Source organism: Sphaeramia orbicularis, chromosome 12, assembly GCF_902148855.1.
Source record: "Sphaeramia orbicularis chromosome 12, fSphaOr1.1, whole genome shotgun sequence".
Classification (NCBI taxonomy): Eukaryota; Metazoa; Chordata; class Actinopteri; order Kurtiformes; family Apogonidae; genus Sphaeramia; species Sphaeramia orbicularis.
This window is the reverse complement of record NC_043968.1, coordinates 36171450-36192418: the sequence shown is the minus strand read 5'-3', so window position 1 is coordinate 36192418 and position 20969 is coordinate 36171450. Positions and strand designations below refer to the sequence as shown.

The window sequence follows — 20969 nt, the reverse complement described above, 5'->3', positions numbered from 1 at the left end:
TCCAGGGTGGATGTGTAAATGTTCCATCTTAAAGGTTTAAAACTGGAATATCTTAACTGTCTTTATTTTATTTAGTAAACACTGCTCCACCTGGTGCTCTGTTTCCATTTCTTTGCTCTATGGAAGAGTCCTGTTAACGTGATCATTTGAAATCACTCTTGTTTTGTGGTGGGTTTGTCATCACTTTCCATCAGATTTTCTCTAAGCAGCTCTGATGAGGAAATGTAGGTGAGCATTAAGGCAATAAACTAATGATATCTTTTAACTTCAGATGCAGTTAGATTTGAACTCGATGTGTTAAACCCAGTGTGTACACAGGTCCAGAAACGATCCCAGCCTAACCTTTTTAAATGAATAATGAATGATCAGAACATGATTGTGATAGGTTTTTGAGTTTACTTGACCTCAGTATATGTTGACACTGCAGGACCATCATAGCCACAGCAGTGAAATTAAATGCTCACTTTTCCTCCGCTTTCGCCGCCTCGTCCGTCTCCGCCTCATCCTGCCGTTTTCCTGTTCTCCCTTTCATTTTCTCTTCCTCTCTTCCCCTCTCGCCTGCTGCTTTCACTGAGCGAGTGGGCTGCATATTGATTTTTAGTGTTGAACTTGCGTGGCTCTCTCTCTCTCGCTCACCCTTTCGCCCCCACAGACACAAACTGACGGAGAAGTTGATTAGGAGCAGCTCTAAATATATCCTCCACCTCCTCCTCCTCCTCCTCCTCTTCTTCTTCTCCTTCCTCTTCGTCTCTTCCCCTTCTCTCTTACTAGCTTGCTCACCCACTCGCTCTCCCACACTGGTTCAATCGCTCATTCTCCACATTTTCTCTTGCCTGATTCACCTGGACGATGCTCTGCCAAGCGCTCTCTTCTTTCCATTTCCTTTCCACTTGCTCTGAGCATATCATTTGTCAAACAAACAAAAAAGGAAGAAAGAGGCATTGCCAGGTTTCGCTGGAAATCATTTCATCATTTGACAAATTTAAAAAGCGATTGGAAAGAAATTAAGAGCAGTATCCATTTAACGAATCTTGAAGGACTCATTTTTTATTTCCTGACTTTATTGACACCAGAGGAAACATGTATGGATATCAACACACACACACACACACACACACTTAGATGTTGGACTCCTAGGCCCCACTAGTCTGCATCTTTTCACTAAGACTCTGCAGTGTTTCGTCTGGATAAACCCTCAACAAGTTCACACATCCATACAAGTCAGAAACACTGTCTCTAACTGGATGCATACCGACTCACAATTTCATTTTTTAAATAATTTAATAAATACTTTTTTATCAAGTAAAATATGTGTCTGTTCCTTCTCCCCTTATGCCCATTCTAATCACCAGTTGTCTTTAAACATCTTACATTCTCTCAATAACTATATAAACAATTATCCCAGGCAGACTATGTTAACAGCGGCTCGTTGTTGCAGTAACACACGCAAGGCTCAGTTTTATTAGTTTTATCCGATGAGAGGAAAAATGAAAGTTTCATTTGATGTTATGCCCTAATGCTTTTCCAATTTAGTACAAAACATAGTGGTCACTGCGTTTAACAATAAACAAAGTCAAACACAATGGGAAATGCAAAATGAGAATAATATGCCTTTGTCAGCCGCATGTTTGACTCCAATGTAGAATATTTTCAAATGCTGCTCAAATAAATTTGTTGCAGGAAATAAAACCCCAGTAGTACATAGAAAAGGAAACGTGCATGAAATATCGTGCGGTCTCTCCAGCGAGTGCTGAGATGGTGTCAGAGATACATGTAGGCAGAGTCCAGATGGGAGAGAGCCGCTGTGTTTATTCTGTATCTATGGCGGCTGTCCTGAGGTAAACACAACACACAAAGGCCTTCTGCAATTTAGCACACTGATTGCAGCATGGGACAAACAAACAAACATGCTCACTGGCCGTTCTCTTGGGCGTGTGCATGCCACTTTGCGTCCTCCGATTTAAATCTCATTTGCTTTCCTTCTCCTGGTTTCACTGAAGGCAGAGACTGATGTGGAGCCGAGCAGCCAACCGCTTCGCTCTTTGTTTGAAACGGGGGGAGATTCTCATAAACGGAGCATTTTTCAGACAATGAGCATGTGGGTGTATGGCTTTAGGCATATTTGACAGGATCAAATGACTTGCACAGAAAAGAAAATTCTGTCGTTTATGAAATAATCCCCCTATACTTATTTCATCCACATCCTTTGCTCTGCTTTTTTTTTTTTTTCTTCTTCTTCTTCTTCTCTCATCTCCAACCCCCCTTCTAAATGGATTGAGGTAAAATGGGAATCTGTATTCAGTGGGTGGTTTTAAGATACACTGACTTTGTTTAGATTTGAAATGCACATCACATATGCATGATGACATAAACCTCAAGGCTTGTCCTCAGATCTGGCTGATTTTGTCAAATAAAGAAGCTGGGCAAAGTACTACTTGTTTATCATGGTGGTATTGTTTTAGCAGTGGGTGTGTGTGCATTTTTTTTTTTTTCTCTAGATGTGTGTTCCTAGGTGTGTGCTTCCAAGGGCTTTTAATCTTGTGCTAAATAATGGGCTCTGTGAATTCAAACAGCCAATGACGGTGCAGAGTTTGTCTTCACAGAGAAGCAGCTGACTGAGGTCGTTTGCATACTGAGCTCCCAGAATTACACAAGTGTGAATTCTGGTTTGTGTCATGCTGTTGCATCGTTGTCTCATTTTGTCGGAGTTAACACACTGACTTTTTTTTCCCATTGATTTGGTCTCATGATTAACCTGGAGTTACCTTCAGTTTCTTAGTGTTCTTAACTTTTTATGTTTTAGAATTAATGTTGGTGCACAGTTTACATAATAAGAATAAGGTGGTGCTTTCATTTAAAATGCCATTACAAGTGGCAAGTTTTGTTTTTCTTCTTTTTTCCTTTTCACCAGAAGGAAATCAAATACAAGTACTGTATTTATAATGCATAACAAAATCACATTAAAACAGAATTCACTATGTCATGATTTGCCATAATATAAATATTACTGCACAGATCTAGACCTTAATGTAACTTCTGTGTCTATTATGGTTTGTATAAGGGTGTTTTGTGTTTGATCATTGAAAATACAAGATTATTTTTTCAGTAAATAACACCATTCTACTGCTTTCCACAATGCAATGTGTCAAACATGAAGAGTTTCTTACAATTTACCTTTAATATAAAATATTTTATAATAAATAATAAACCAGTTTCAAAATGTGTATTCCTAAAGCATAATATTATTAATTTTTAATATAGTACTGGCACAAATTAATGTTACAGAGTTCGCCTGCCTTTCACTTGTTTTTTTTACCCTGTAGGAATTGATGCTAAGGCTAGGTTTGTAAAACAAATAGAAGCAAGCGTTAGTGAGTTGCGCTTAATTAAGAAAAAAAAAGTTCAGCCAAAGACAATCAGGAACAATTTAAGAAAACAAACAAAATTACAGACAAGAACAAATTACAAAATCACATTGCTTGACAGCTTGTTCATCCAGCTTCATATAGAGAAATCAGTTGTGAAGATGATAATTAAAACCTTAAAGTCAATGGTGTCCTGTAGCATTCTCTCATGCAGACAGGTGTATGCGCACTACTAACTTGTACAGACGAACCAACACCTACTCTGAGACGTCAGGCCTGCCAACATGTTCATTATGCAGAAATTAGAAGTGTGCAGAGGAGAGCTAAACCCTGTTTGATCTCTGCGACGTGCATGCGTATGTTTGTGCGAACATTCATGTCTATATGGGCGCATGAGACAGAAATAGAGACAGAGGAAGAGGAGAGAGATGCTGTCAGCTCTCTCTATCCTCCTCCTCCTCCTCAGTGAAGCAGATGTCCAATTGAGTCTATTTAAAGCCAATGCAGTATGGCTGTCGATGCTGAGAGCGCCAGGCTGTAGCTTTGCATTACTGTTACGTCTTACCTACAGTAAACTCAAATTCTCTGTTCACTTGTATGTGTAGAACGTCAGCTGCAAATTACCTTGAAGTTCAGTATTTCAGAGAGCACTGGAACCCAAATTTTTGGTTTTTATTTTATGTTTTAACTTCAGCAGTGGGAGCTCATTGTACTGGTTTTAACAAGCCAACTGGAAAAAATTAAGAGAAAAAAAACCCCCAAAAACAAATGAGTATTGGGCTGAAGCAAAGCAGTATTCCCAATTAAAGCTAGTTATGTTTCATATTTAAAAGGAAACTTTAATGTGTGGGTTGAAATCGTTCCTGTAACACTGACCATTAACTGTGATGAGAAATGACTAATATCATAACTCTGGAAATAACAAACCAATTGGTGCTGTAACTACAATGGCTTTGGCAGAGGCTTCCAGTATCACTCTGTTGTCCCAGACAATTATCTGAAACAGACACAGTTCTGACACTCACTTCTTTTTTTTTTCCATTGGGCGCATCTGTTTTTTCCCAATGAACAAATAGACAGAAGCTCAGAATAGGTGGGATTTGGCCGTTGCCTTGTCATTCTTCGCCAGGCATGACGCATCTACTGCTATGTCGAGGGAGGGTAAAAGAAAAAGAAAAAAAAAATAACAGTTATCAACAGGATGTGGTGGTGTCAGACAGGAAGTCAGCACTCACAGTGGTTTGACTCAGATGCTCTGCAAGGCTGAGATGATTCTTTGAACTTAGAAAATGTAACAGACTTTATCAAATATGGCAGAATTTTGACATGGCATTAGGGAGACAGTAGCTTTTTCAGTCAGCGGTCTCTTCGGGTGGAAAAAAATGGGATAATAATCCTGTACTTTTTGATCCAATTTCACTTAAAGAGAATAAACAGTGATGATTCTAGCACTAATGGTTTATTATGTCCTAATCAGCAATAATAGGTTAACAATAGTATTTCTTTTTCCTCTCATGAAGTCATTACAATGTTTTTTTGTTTGTTTTTTTAATATGCAAATTAAGTTATTACAGTAAGTGTATTCTGCAGCTGCTGTTTGGTTCTGGAAATACTAAATGTTTCTCCACTTCCAAAATGACTCCTCCAAGAAGCTTTCAATGAAATTCCACGTCGAGATGAATATTTTTTTTTGCAGTATGCACTTTTTTTTTAATGCATGAATTAATTTGCCCCCTGTAGTTTTTTTTTTTTTTTTTTTTTTTTTTTTTTTTAAATATATTTACATAAAGGTGAATGAGTGTCAGTATGGGTTAGAGTTGTCTTTTGCTCATCTTTACATTTCCAGCAACAGTGTTTCTGTGAAAGATCGGAGGAAGCTCGGCGACGCGTCTGCAAAGCGCAGGCTTGGTACAAGAGGGGGCGGAGGTAGAGAGAGAGAGAGAGAGAGAGAGAGAGAGAGAGAGAGAGAGAGAGAGAGCTGTGACAGCGCTCATCACCCACTGAACAACCAGGACGGGTTGCATCCGAGCAATCGCTGTCATTCGCAGACGGAGTTTACAGCCTTTGCGCCGCTTTTTCTTTCGATCTTTTCTGCCGCACCCCCTCCCTCTCCCGGTGCTGCCCAGCCACTCGACCATGGTTTCTATAATTTCAGACCTGGACCCTCTGAAAAGCTGGAACGTGTTAAGGTAAGCGCCCGGCCAGTTTGTCGACAGCCTCGCCATTGCGAACAGGGTGATAGCAGAGAGAGAGAGAGAGAGAGAGAGAGAGAGAGGAGAAAGACAGAAGTGCGATGATGTTGTGGAGAAAATAAGGGTGGGACACGGCGCAGGCAGGGGGTGCGCTGCTTTCACTGCCCTTGTTCCGGTGCCGCTGCGGTGCGTAATTACGCACGGATTGCGCCGTTTGGCCAGACATTTGCGCCGAATAGAGCGCTGTTTGTACTTTGTGAGCTCCTCTCCCTCTTCTCCTGTGTGCTCTGTCATGAGTCTGACGCATGGAAGCTGCTCCCTATCCGCGTACATGTCATTAACCCCAGACGCTGCCCTGCACAGCGCTTCATCATCACCACCATCATCTCCAAACTTTGTCCATAGCCAGCGAAGCAGTGAGAATAACACTCATCACCATCACACATCCCCCCTCCCCTTACTCCCCCTCCTTCCTACAACCCCCCACCCCACCCCACTCCAACCCACCCACCCACCCCATGCTGATTTAGTCCCTCCAAATGTTGAAGAGCTGCACGCGCTGCCAGAAAAAGTACGCCCCTTGAGGAATGTATCTTGAAACATTTACTCATGGCTGATTGCCTGCAACAGAGTGCGTTTAGAAAACATTTAATTTTATCTCCAGAGCTACAAAACATGTTATCAAAGCTGCTTCAGCAAAAAAGACCCATTTACTTTTTTGGAGAAACACATTCAAATAAGATTCAGTCAGTGGCGCTTCCATGAGGTCAAAGGTGAAACTCTTGTGATTCACCTTGCTCCGAATGAGCACTCCCTCCTTTTCTGTCAAACAACTGTTAGGCTCATAGGCAGGACAGATCTGGAAATCACTCCGAATACATTCACTGTCTTTAAGCAGAGGAGCCTATGAATTTAAAAGCTGGAATTTTAAAGGCCTTGTCCCTGAATATTTCAACCATTTGATAAATAAGTCATTATTCCCTCGACAGACTCCACGGCAGCGGCGGGGACTATCGCAAATTCTATTTTAGAAATAGAGAGAGGAGACAGAACCCTCAAGACCCTCAAATTATTCTTTTAATGCTGCCTCTCCCCTCTTTTATCATTTTATACCCCCCCCCCCCCCCCCCCCACCCCACCCCCACCCCAGTGCCCTCCATCCCACTATCATTATCTGCAAATCCAAAATAGAAAATGAGTGGAGTAATGTAGAGCAGGCATATTTCACTGAACTGCTGATGGACAGGAAAAGGGGGGGGCAATATGATGTCATTTCCAAACAGCCAGTGATGACCGTCCAGACTGAGAAATAGGACATGCAACTGACCCGAAACACACACATGCATACACACACACACACACACACACACACTCATAAATAGCCATGGTAGACACCTTCTCTGTGGACACACACTCTCCTCTATTTGCTGAACGGGGACGACTCTCTTGGTAGCATTAAAAATATCACTTTTAGGTAATTTTAGAACGATGAATAAGTTTGAACAAAGGTGAAATGTGAACTCTCTTTCTGAATTATGCAATATTTTTTAGATAAGCGCAGTTTCAGAGTGAGGATTGACTCGTTATTGGGGAAAAATGGAAGCAAAAGACGAATATGAAGGGCAGAGGAGTGTTTATCTCCCCTTTCCCCCCCACGTCTCTTCTCTTTATTAAATCTTTGTTCTTCCAGATTAGAGGCAGGCGCAGCTGTCCATCTCCAAAGACGACACATACCTCAATAAAGACCAGCTTACCGCCGGCTCATTGCTCACACTCTCTCCAGGTCTCACACATAGACACACAAACACACACTTCCACCAACTCTGTTACCCAAACGAGCACTCACGCCTACATATGCACTTCTCAATCATCTATGATAATGAAGCACCTCAGTACCTTTCTCCATGTAAATTTCTCCCTAATGAGACGAACCTCTGTCACGCTCAAACACATACTTGATGCACACACACACACACACACACAGACTCCTACCATTCACATACCATTAACAAGCCGGAGCTGTTGTTGTTATTGTCGGCACTTGACGCTGTTGAATAAAGGGAAGTGAAAAAGGAACACGCATTGATTGAGTGGAATAACCGTTTTCTAAATTTTAACACGCAACAAACGCAGCTCATATCAGTATTTTGGGAGTTGTGGTTGTGCGTCGGCAGCGCTTTCGCATCCAAAAGGTGCTGCACTCACCAAGATTTTAGAAATATAAAGAAGACTATTGATGAAGTTGAAAGATGAAACCTCACTTCTGTAATGCAGTTAGGCAGCGTGATATGCATATTAGCACAATTAACTGATTAATGCAGCTCTGTGGAATTTGATTTCGTTAAAATGCAATAAGGAGTTAATGCAAGTGACAAATGTGTGTGCATGCATGTGTTAAAGCAAGCATGTGCGTGTGTGTTTTATCTGATCAGCAGCAGGGTGTGTTTTCTTGTCTGCATTTGCCATCTCTTCTATCTTATAAACTGTAATAGTCTACACACAGACACACACTGAGTTCTAGAGAGAGCGCAGTGCATGGCTGTTAGAAATCCATCCGTGCCTCTCACCGTGCATGTCACATCTCTGAAGTGCAGTTCAGTTATTCCATAATGAGAAACAGCATGCATATTAATTCCATCTGATTACATCCAGCTCCCAAACACGCACACGGCGAAGGCGAGGTGTGTTCTGTATTCAATTAGGTTGGAGAAAGAGGAGAGCTCCGGATTTTATTCTCTTACCGTCTGGTTACGTTGTTGTTGAATGTTGTTGAATTGTTGAAGTTAAAGTGTGAGAGGAAAATTACCACACTAGACACTAAGATGGGAAAACAGGTTTCATTTCTAATACGACAACATATCTTCATTTTCAAGCTTAGTATGATTTTTAAAAAAAACTACCATTGTGACTGTGCCGCTGAGTCTTCCCTAATCATACGCTTCTGGGTCTGTTTCAGTCGGAGCCCAATCATCGAAATGCTTTGCCTCGCGCAGGTGTGAGGTGGGAGGGGAAAGCGGGGAGGTTGACAGTAAAGAGGGCTTGACCTTTGACCTGGCTGTGTTGGTTTTAATTAATCCACTTAAAGAGTTCGTCGGCTTGCATTATGTGTCGCTGTATATCCCGCCGGACCGAGAGGAGAGGCACAAATCCATCTGCCTAATTACCAAGACCACTGTGTGAATCTTTAAATCCCCTTTGATAGTGTGTGTGTGTGTGTGTGTGTGAGTGTGTGAGAGTGTGTGAGAGTGTGTGGTGCTTTATCTCTAACCCAGGCCTTTTCTCTCTTCAGGATTATACTGGTTTTAACTAAAGGGTTAGAAAACATTTCTTAATGCTTTATATACTTGGGCTCAATATTTGAACATTAAATTTGACAGTTTGCAGGTCAGTGCAGCTGTTGTAAGATCATTTAGAAATATATGAATCCTTCTTGTTTCAGATGAACTCATTCCTTGATCTATTTTGCAATTTTTGCTCTGTCTTTCTGTCGTGTTTTTCCATCAAGTCTTAGACACAGTCCCGATTTCTTCTGTTTGTACCGGTGTTGCAGAGGAATTTGACATGTGTTGGGTAATGACGCTGTCATGTGTCATTTGAAGTGTCTTTTTTCAGAGGTGCATTTCAGGTTTCTGAAGCACGTCGGCTAAGTGGAAACACAATAGATAGACTCTTTCAGGAGCATTGTTTGTTGGTCATGGAGAGAACGATGTTTTGCTTGAATGTGGGAGAAGATTTAGAAACAGGAATTGGAAGCTGATAGCAACGAACAGGTACACGGACTGCTAATTCACCAATTTAACTCACTTAGATTACATTTTTATTGGCGTAACTTTAGGGATTTAACATCCACAGTGTGCTTCTTGGTATAATAAAGAAGGGATTTTGAATGGTGTTTGAGTGATAATTGTGGTCAGGACATTATAATAATGGTTTTATGCATCCTTCTCTTTACAATGCCGATGACAAGTGTAAATCAAAGTGACAGTAGTTGAAGGGAGGGTCGGAGGGTTTGGGGAGGATGCAAAATTCAATCTTTGCTTCCTACCGCTGTCAGTCAAAGCTTTGTAGCAGTCGAGAACAATATAGCATTCAGCATCCAAGTGACGGAGGCGGACGGGGCGGGCGGAAGGAGAAAGAGAGGGAGGGCTGAATTCCTCCAAACCCCCTGGAATCAGCAAGCGATAATTACATAGTCGAGGCAAGAGAGCACCACAAAACACAAAAGAGACAGGGGAAAGATGACAGAGCAGGAAAAGAACTGGAAAAGCTACAGAGGAGCTAGAACAAGACTGTAAATTAAAAGAGAGAAGGAAAGAGCGCCATATAGATGAGACATGTCTGGATGTGTGTTATTAAGAAAGACAGTTTGGCTAAAAAGTTTGATGTTCTTTTGTCAAATTATCCAGAACCGGTAATAGGGAAGAATGCCAAAAAGTAAAGTTTTAAATATGAATTTCATTTTATTGCTTTGTCTGACAGGGACGGTGCTTATTATTCAACGGAATATTACATGAGGCAAAGATGGCCAACGAGGCTGTTCGTCATCTGTTGTCAATTAGTAACAAACAGTCAATAGATAATTACGGTCAAATACAGAGTAACTACCGACACTGTACGGCAAATCAGGCAGTTCAACACCGACGTCATAGTGTCTCTACCATCGATGTTGATGAAAATGGTATCTGTCTTTAACACTAGATATCAGTCGTTGTTTGCATCATCCTCAGCTTTTTAATGTGTGTGTCGTATGAGGTGTGAAGGTCTCATTTGATGACACATTTTGCGTCTGTAATGTTATTTTTGACTAAAACAAGCATCGTTGAGTGACATGGTTTTCTCAGCAGAGATCAGTCCTGTCAACAGCAGCCACAGGGAATTGGGAGTAAGTGTGTGTGTGTGTGTGTGTGTGTAGGCGTGCACACACATAACATAACCACTGTATAATCAGTGAGCATAAGGTGTAATATATATCAAATACATATAAAATTCACAATGAGATACCTGTCTGTCTTTTTTCATCTTTCTCCGTCTTTTATCTCCCTTGTTGTTTCAACACATACAACATTATTTTTTTCTTTCATTCATTCACTTCAAACATCTCACCACAACCTAAACATTAGCACCTGCACACACACACACGCACACACTTAACACACTTAACACCATTGGCCCAAAGTGACAAATCTGTTTAATAATGCACCACCTGGAGCATGGCACTCTGCCTCTAACTCTCCTGCTTATGCTTTCTCCCTCTCCATTATACGCATACACTCACAAAAACACACACATACACTCTTATGCACACACAAATACAGTAATCATTCCCTCTGGCTGTATTTTAGTGCTGTACTGTATTATGGCTTTATTCTCAAAGGGGCTGCCTTTGTGTGTATGACAGCCAGACCCATAAAGCAACTTTAAACCTGTGAGTGTTTCCCACCCACTGACACACAAAAGTCGCTGTATCGTACGGTTTAAGAGACCTATGAAGTACAGGACGGGCTCTCCTTCACCTGTCTTCACATCCCTCACACCCCTCTGTCCCACTTTTATTTTACATTTTCACCGTGATTTTCTACAATCCTGTAACCGTAGGGTGAAAGACAGGAAAGCAGGGCAGATGAGAGGAGAAAATGCATCTTTTCTCAATAAATAAACAGCATTTCCTCGCAAGTGAAAAGGAAAGCCTAGCAGAGTGGGTTAAGGAGGGGGAGGAGAGCGTTGGGGGAGGGGGGCGACGTTGGCACTGTGCCCGGTGAAAATAATAAAAAAGGAAATAAACATTTTTTTTGTGTGTGTGACTGATGGAAAACAGAGTATGTATGAGCAGAAGGCAAATGAAAAACTATCCAATCATGGGGAGAGTTGGAATTTGGAAGGATCACTGTGACAGGTCAGATCAGAAGTGTGTCAGATCGAACTCTGACTGTGGGTTCAAATAATGTAAGAATAGGTTAGCAAAAAGTACCTGTCCTTTTTACATTTCCTTTAGAGTAAAACTTTCCCGTCATTGACATGATGGATGGGATTATCTTTAATTGATTATACTATGAAATATGAAGACTATTTTTGGCTTCAACAGGAAATTTTATTGTTCCATGGTTTAAAAAATAGCTTTTTCTGAATGAGCTTTGGCATGAAAATGGTGAAATTTAAACATGCTGAATGGTGATACAAAATATCGACTGTCAGCAGGTTCATTCCAGGAAATATCTGAACAAGCTTTCAGAAACCCACATCGGTCACACTGCAGAGTGAGAAAAATATATAGAGGATGAGAGGGGGAGCTAATGAATTATGGGTGGCCTGTGAATAGAGAGAGAGGGGTCGGCGCTGTGTCCCTCCCTTCCTTCTCCCGGGTTATGGAAGTGTCACGCTGCGAGTGTTGCCATGCAGATGGTGACCCTGGAGTGTTGCAGAAGGAGGGAAAAGGGGGAAGAAAAAATAGAACAAGCTCAAGAGAACACAAAAAGAGAGGGAGTGCTTTTTTATTTATTTAGTTTTTTTTTTTTTTTTCCTTTCACTGTGCGGACAGACCAGAGCAGGAAGCTTATCTGATTAACTGCCGAGCGCTGACAGCTGCATTTATCACATGATCACTGTCAACACAAATTGACTGGTTTTTAGTAACACGTTCAACACAGTCTGCCAAACTGATCCATTGATAACCGATGGCGTATTGATCATTTGAGCAATAAACTTTATATAGTCAATGAAATGTATTCACGATGAAGGCATTCAGGATTTCTCTCTCCTCTATGTAAACAACTCACTGCCAGAAAAAAATGTGTTTCTGTATGTTACCATTACATTTATGAACATCATATCAACACTTCTTAATACGTGTATTATTTACATTTTAATGTATTAACTAATAATGGTTGGTAGAACTTCTTCACTGGTCTTCATTAGGCAGAAGGTGGTTGAAGTGGACGGTGGATTTTCCAGAATTCAGGTCTTAGTCACCAGAGACTGAAGCTCACATCCTGATTCATGTGGGGTGTTAGGTTTCAGCAACTAACCCATTTTGATTGGGAATAGGAAAACTTGTTTTTTTCTGCATATAACCAAGCCCTGATATCTTTCATTAATACTAACCAAGTACTGTTAAACTTAAGAACAGCAAAAGCAGCAACATAAAACTGATGGACATCTATGTAGAAATCTAGACGTCAAATGTTTTTTTGAGTGAAAACAATGAAGTTAAACATGTGTAAAAATTGTACAATAGGAAGTTTTTATTGTGGGCTGGTACAAAAGCCTGTCCTTTCAGGTAAGTGTTGATCCAGATAGAACAGTCATTTAGATCCAATAGTCTCTGACTGTACAGTATGTGCCTGAGAATAGAAGAACTAGAAGAGTAAAAAACATGAGACTGAAGCAACTCTTACATATAGCATATTTTATAAAGGAGATCACATACGCATTATAAGAAAGGGGAACAGCGCTGCAGGGTGGAGTCCATTTAACGGGAATACTGTATGATGTAACAGCTCAAAGCTGATTTGCTCCAGACTTTGAGTCGTCTGTTTGTGTGAAAGCGAGGCAGTGACCATCTTACAAAATCAAAATGAACACTTCTTGTTCTTGATAGTGCTGTACAAATACTGTATCATATTGAATCAGCAGTTTATCTTTGACTAATAATTGGCTCTGATCTGCTGGGAGTCCTACGTTTTGCTCTGACTGTTTCATTTGTTTAGTCAATAAGTCATCACCTACTTTAGCACCGTTCCACAAAGTCATCCAATGACTTTTCTAGTCCATGGAGGAAGTGATAAAGCAGAAGTCATATTACAAAATCTGTCATTGTGACACGTGAACGTCCTCATCAGGGTTTTCTTTTTTACCTATGTACTGATTCACTGGCCCATAGCCATGTGAGCTGCACTCTCTTTTCTCCAAGGTAAAACGTATTATTTTTTAAATAATTTATTGCTCTTTCAAGTTACCTTGCTAAAAATATCTTCTTCTTTTTTTTTTTTTTTTTTTTTTACTTTTATGAAATCAGAAGGATAGTTTGTTACAGTTTGTTGGTTCAGTGATAGTTCCAAAAGAAGAAAAATGCGTTCAAAAGTGACCTCCACGATTAATTAAATATAAAGTACTTTATTTATTAGCTTTAAGGTCTCAGTTTGAAGGTAAGATCCCTTGATTTTTTTCCCCCAAAACAACTTAATGGAAAAGTTTTCTACCAGTCATGTTTGGAAAAATAAACTCTTACTTCTGCATGATGTGGCTCACTTTCACTCTTGTAGAAAACAAAAAAATGGATCAAGATGGAAATGTCGAGGGGAGAAAAGTAGAAAAGATGAGTTGGGAAAAAAGTAGGAGGAGACAGACAGTGTTACTGCAGCTGCAGAAACAGTGTGTGCTTTATGGGAGTGGACTGTTGCTTAATGTTCTGCTCATAGTCAGATGACCGAAGAAAACAGCCCTGGAGCCATCATGGTCATTGCATCTCATACTGACTGAGTGTTGAAAGACACAGACACACACACATAAAGTTAGATTCTGAAACCTGACCTCTTCCTGTGGAGTTTGTTGTCAGTTATTTTGAGGACATGCATAAATACATCAGATACAAAAACACTAATGATAGTATTTATTGAGTCTTTCATAGCCCCGCCTTGACCCAAAAGTGGTTTTAGTTTATGGTTAAAGGCTTGTTTTGTTGGGACCTGCTTGTTGTATTAACAATGTGATTACTACAACTACAGTAACTCGGTCTGAGTTGCAGATCCCTCCCTTGTAGCCCTTTGTATAAGCTTTTATTTCTTGAAACCTCACTTATTTTTGTCTATTATTTCTGTCATTCTTCCAACTTAGAGCATTTCTTTTTTTTTTTTCTTTCTTTTCTTCTCTCTCAGGACTGTGTTGCCACTCCGAAGCATCTTTTGTGTGCCTCTCTTTGACATAATCCTGGTGTCTGTTGCCGTGGTTACACAGTCTTAATGTGCCATTGATGTGACTGTATGTATTAAAAGCATCGCTGACTCCCGACAAAAACTTTACATGTGTTCCTCTTCCTCTCCTTCTCTCCCTCTCCCTCCCTGTGACTGTCATGTTTTCTTTGTGTGTAAAACAGAGAATACAAGTGCACTTGTCTGTGCCACTTTGTTAATGATAGGATTGAACTGATAGCAAGTTATTTTTGTATTGTGTTTAATATGAGCAGATGGATTTAACTATGCCAGTGCTGTATTGGAAAAGTGGAATCTTTATGCAGTCTTAGGGGTTTACAAAAGGGGAAGACGTCACTAAAATATACATGAAGAGGTGTATCAATACCAATGTAGAAAATGAATGTGTATAGATTAGAACCTTAGAGAGGTACTTACTCATGTATGAAACAATTTTGCATTGGCTGTGTAATCAAAATAGATTTATCAAGCGTGTTATTCCTTTCTGTGTCATACAGTAGGTTACGGCCAAACACTCTGAATGTGCAGGCAATGAGCTCCATGACAACATTTCATCTCATCCCCTCGACGCAGTGCTTTGGAAGATGACGGTAATTTGGACGAGATATTTCCAGGCCTTGGGTTTTTTCCTGATGCTCGCTCTCTGTCCCTAGTGCACTGCAACATTAAAGCAAGACTGGAGCATAAACGTATGGCCGGCTATTAAATGGCAATCACACACAGAAGAGCTCTTTTATAGACGAACACATTTCTGCTTAATAGCTCTTGGAGCAGAGTCGTCCAAATATGACATTTCAAATAAAAGCCCTGTGAACGCCGGCACCTATTAAAATCTTTGCTGAAATCTTTCAATTTGTCATTTTTTTTACGTGACACGGGTGTGAATTAAATCTGGATTGCCATCTGATATTTTTCAGTTTAGTTATGGGATCATGCTTCAGAGATTACAGAGTTGTGTTGAGCATCAGCAGTGCCTGGCATCCTCTAATAATGTCATGCACAGTTAACTCACTGTATATCACCACAGCCCATGTTCCAGCATCAGCTCAGCCCCACAGCATCACAGCATTCTGGGGAACCTTATAAGCCCCATTTTTTTTAGCGCCCTGAGATTACTGGAACCTCTCACCCCCTAATGGCTGCTTGAGGGCGGAGTTAATGTCATCAGCGGGCCCTCTGCTCGCCCCTGGGAGTCGCGCTCCTCCCTGCCCCATTAATTTCAAGTGCTACTCATATCCTTGCCCCCCCCTTACTTTTCATCTCTCAACTCCCTCCCTCGTTCCATCATCACCTTGGTGCGCCCAGCCCAATCTCGGCGCTCTCCTGGCTCATTTTGAGCTGTAATTGGACAGAAGTCTCAGGGGATGGTCGTCAGCACGCCCCGGTGCCTCGCGTCCCATCTCTAGAGTGGAAACACGCCCGGCCATGGTCGATAAGCAGTGCTCCCTGTCAGTCTAACATTCCCTGCTCTAAGTTTCAATGGGCAGAATGACTGGACCTCACTTTAAAACAAAATGTGTTCTCTAAGTGGCCAAAGAATGGACCCACATCAAGACGTGACGCCCATCCTTCCAATTTTATTTGAGCAACTCCACAATTAAAACTCACAGCAAAAAGTCAGTGTGAAGTAATTTCTCTTAAAGCAGGTAGAAGCACGTTCGCAATGTTCAACCAGTTTAACTTTTCAAAATGTCGATCATTTTACGCTGACAGATTATTTTCATCAGCGCGATTAAAGTTTTGAAGATTCAGTTATTAGCAGAGATGACCTGATGTACAGAATGTCTCTGAGTTGGTGTTTGTATCTTCAAACCCAGAAGGCAGGTCCTAACAGCTGATTTAGGAAATTAAGACCTGCTTCTGAAGTTGAGGCTAAAACTGGACTCTTGTAAAGCTGCTGATCAAACTGTCTTGCCAGTTGAATTATAAATGACTGTTGCTACATTTTCATGAACAGTCTGTTAGGGAATATTATATGACTTCTACTCAATAGTTAACACATAATAAATGTTAACAACCTATTAACCCACTTTTTCATTCATTCACAACCTGAGCACATGGCTTTTCTTGTTAATTGTAAACTTAGTGGAACTCATGCTTTGTAAAAACAAATTACATTTTTTACTTTTATGGATTGTGGAACCTTTGATGATATTCCACAGAGGAACATAAGATCATGATTATGTGAGTGACGTCCTGTTTTTGTCATTGTAGAAAACACCTTACTGCATTTGTCCAGTGGCTACATCAGTATGATTCTGCCATTGTACCAAAGGCCATCTATTTCTCTTTCCTTTCCGACACCCTGCTCACCATCCAACATACACAGCTATATATCTGACTGTGTTGTGTCTGGATCTCCCCCTGTGCCAGCTTTCCCTCAAGCAGCATTTGTGCTGATAATCTGTCATATGAGCCCGTCTCATCAGAGGCACAGGAACATTTGGAGCTGCGAACAGAGAGGCAGGATAACACCCTAAAAGCTTCCTGCTCCTCTCTTATTGCTCACGGCTCAATCCCAACTATCTGAAATCTCTGTCCTTATCTCCTCTCCTTTATTGCCGAAGCTTGACGGGCACTTGACAGTTGAGAAAAATGTCCCAAATCTGGCCTGACCTGAGCACCGTTAGCATCAGTGTATACCTGCAGCTCCCCCCAGAGGCCAGTCTTCTTAGGTTTAAAATATGCTCCAATGATTGTGTCATTACATTTTCCACTTTATGATAAATGTATTTTCTTTGTCTCTGGCCATCTGCTCATGCTGTAGAGCCCTCAGACAGTCTCAAAACATCCGGTTTTATATAATAATTCTCACTACTGACCTGTCCTCTCACCAGCTCTGTAACAATTACAGCTGAATACCTAGAGTGTGTGTGTGTCTGTTTGCCTGTTACCAAGAAGAAAAGAGAAGAAGGCAGGCGGTAAAAGTGTGTGTTGGGGCTGTATTGGCATTCACACACCAGTGGATGAAAGCGGCGGCACCGTTAATAATTGAAAGAGTACTTAACGACAGGAGCGCTGCCCTCGCAAGACAGCTTTTAATAACCAGGAAGGTTTCATATTTCTAGTTCTCCTCTTTTTCATCTCTGTCCCCCCACCACCACCACCACCACCACCACCACCACCGCCGCCGCCTCCCCCACCTCCTGCCCGCTCCTCTCTTCTTCTTTAGAAGCTTTCTCAGTTCTATTCACAGGAGCAAAGGAACGCCACTAAAGAAGCATCTGTCTACCTTTTAAAAACATAGCTGAAGAAAAGGTGTGTGTCTGTGTGTATTTACTCTATTAAAGTGGGGTAAATTGTGCTGGAATGGATAGCGTACCATGGCTATTGACAAGGAAGTCTATTTATTACGTCGTCCACATTATCCCTTTGTTCCTGCTGTCTAGTTGAGAGATATGTATTTGTTTATGGAGGCGCTTCGTCTCTACTCTTAATGCGCTCGCCGCTCACCCTCATTAATTCGCTTGATGGTCTTTGATTTGCTGGGCATCACTAAGTCGCATTAAGAAATGTATTTCTCAGCTTTTACTTAACGATGCTTCCACAACCAACGCAATTAAATACACATTTAAATGCTCGAGGTTTCCTTCTAAATTCATGAGCAGAGACAAGCGCTTGATTAGCACCCTGCAGAAAATTAAGCAGCCGGAGAAAGGTGATGCTGAGCTTTTTGTGAATAGAACCTTCTTTAATGCACATTTGATAGTATTGGACATCCTGATAATAATAGTAGATAAAATCTTGTATTTTTTTTTTTTCTTTTTTGAACTGACAAACTGTCTTCCAATAGTTGGCGCTAAAAATTGTAATTTAGGCTTTGTCCACACTTTTTTTTTTCTAGTTTGTTGTACTGTTTAGTAAAAAGTCAACACTGATACTGGACAATATGTTTGCTGTTTTCTTTTTTCACAGTCCAGTTTTGAGTGATCCAAGTTTTTATGGTGTGTGGACAAAAGGCCAAAACATAGGCCTACAGATACAGCAATGTTTTTGAAAATTTCTTTGCCCTTTCATCTGGCATGGAACTGTTTACACGTGCATTCATTTCTTTCACATGCTTAATTCCTATAGATGCGTAAAATCACCCATTTTTCAGTGATTCTTACTCTTCAGACCAGTGCTCAGGTTAAAGATCCACTGAATTGTGCTGGAAAATGAGAGGTCAGTGGTTTTAATGCACTAAATGCGATGAAACTGTAGCCTAGAAAACATTATGTTGTTGCTGACCTGTCAGTCAAATACACATTCCTGCTATAGGAGGTTTGATATGGCTGCATGGGATCTATTCACTGAGTGAATGAATGTGTGGAGTTAACACGTTTTGTCAGTTTCCTTCTCTTGTGACATTTTTCTGCGGTTTGTGTTCACTCATCTCATTTGCATGTATCTATACCTCTAGAGCTCTGTCGCTGAATGGGCCTAATTGAATAGTTGATCACATATTAATCTAATTAGTCTGGTTCAGTCGTGGTCATTGTGTGCTGAATTCATTTCTTGTGTTATTGTGTTGTCTCAGGCCGGAGGCTGTCACTGGCCCCAGATGGTTTACTGTAGCTTACGCAGCTGATCTAACTGGGAGCTTTTGCCTTTGTCTCCGGATCAGACCTCCATACTGACTTCTGATTGCAGCTATGGCAGAGAAAGAAAGAGAGACAGTGGAACTAAAACAAAGGATCAAAAGGTGATGAAAAAGTTAGGGTGAAAAGAAAGACGGAAAGAGGCAGAGAAAGATGGGACCATTACCGTCGAGGGTAATCATCACCATATACGAGTTTTCCATGAAAAGGCAACAAGTGGAGCCTAATGGGAAATATGCAGATGTATGCAAATGTGTATTGGATGGGTCGCCCAGAGGCCCAGTGGGAGATTAAAGCTCTTCTGGATGGAGAGGGCTGTGGAGAAGACTAGTGCTGTGAGCTCAGTGCTGCCACGTTAAACAGAGATAGCAAACCATGGACAAGGTGAAGGTCTTGTTGACAAGGTCATCAACCAAGATCCCACTGCTGATTACAACACACTCCATCGGAACCTGTCAAGGAAAATCAGTAGCTACAGATGTGATCAATGGCACACAGACAGACAGACAGACAGACAGACAGACAGATAGATAGATAGATAGATAGATAGATAGACTTCCCATTTCTTCACACAAGGCCCCTCCAGGGTCCTCCATGTTGAATTGATGGATGACATCCTAGTGCTGCCAATTCACACAGTTCTCAGGTTGAGCCGACTGAAGTGACTACACAGGGAAGACAATGAGTTGTAATAGAGAAGCAGTTAAGACTGCCCTCCAGCTCACAGCCATTCACACTCCACATCCACATTTGAGCCATGCCCATCTCGTGTCTGCAGCTGCCAGGATGGAAGTCTTGTTCTTAGACTTAGATGTACAAACATTTTGGGCAAGCAAGACTATAGCAAATTGATTTCTTTGTAAATGAGAGGTTTGTTTTTGTAGTTTGCACAATGTTACTAAGATGAACGTCTATGTTTATTGAGGTAGGAATTTGCATTTTTACTCTTTCACCAAAAAGAAGTATTTTGGCCATTGATATTACAATCCTAAAAAATCCCAGTTGTTTTCCATGGACCTTTACATTTTTAATGCTATTGTCCATTTTGTAACCTATAGTTAGGGATTTGGCCATTACTGTGTTAGCCAGAAGTGACCATATTTGGACAAAGAGGGCAGAAGTATGGGAGCCTGAGGGATCAGAGGTGAGCTAATGCTAACTTGGTAAAATAGTAAACTATTAAGAATTATGTGATAAAGTAATTTTACAGTCTTGTTAATGGCACATATTAACCATAAATACAGTCAAGTTGTCAAAGAAAAATGTGTTTTTCTAAATATACCTCAACTCTGAAAGTTAGATTTGACAAGCGAGCAAACTTTCATACACACTCGTTATACAAAGTCTGATACCGCAGACAAAGCTTTCGTTTGCTCATTAATAGACACAGATTTAAAGATGGACCACCAAATTACTTATTAGAACTTCCCAATAAAAGACATGAGTCCTGGATAAAAATGACTGATTTAGTATTTTAGAGAGAGGGCCAACATGAGTGGGAACCAAGAGTTTTTGGAGCCAACCCAAAGGTCCTGTTTCTGTGGTGAACTCTGCATTGAAAGTGGACATCAGACAAAAAAGCTGCACTGCACAATTATCTAACTCAGCTGTTCCCTTTGTGACCATCTGTAAGTTTACTGGTGAGCTGCTGGCTCCATTTTTGTATCTAATTCTATGACAGAAGTACCATATGTGCTATTGCTATACAGTGCTATACAGTGGCCTCTCTGTCTTAAAGCAGGAATGCATGGGCAGGTGCTAATTCTCAACTGTTCACATCTGTCCAAGGGTATTTGGCAGAATCATAAATCTACAGTTTACAGCTAAAACATACCGTCACTGCTCTGAGAACAGTTATAAATCAATAATCTGACGTTTGCAGCCTTACCCATTCGACCCCTGTAAAAG

The 20969-nt window shown here is 40.9% G+C and overlaps 1 protein-coding gene across 1 annotated transcript in view; it reads left to right on the top strand.

Annotated features, from left to right (window-relative positions):
* The first annotated feature begins 5349 nt into the window (after positions 1-5349).
* celf2 (cugbp, Elav-like family member 2) overlaps positions 5350-20969 on the top strand; it is a 249899-nt gene continuing 234279 nt past the window's right edge. Inside the window, exon 1 of the mRNA XM_030148793.1 lies at positions 5350-5554. Coding sequence (XP_030004653.1) covers positions 5502-5554 — 53 coding nt within the window. The 5' untranslated portion in view covers positions 5350-5501. The remainder of the gene's footprint in view (positions 5555-20969) is intronic.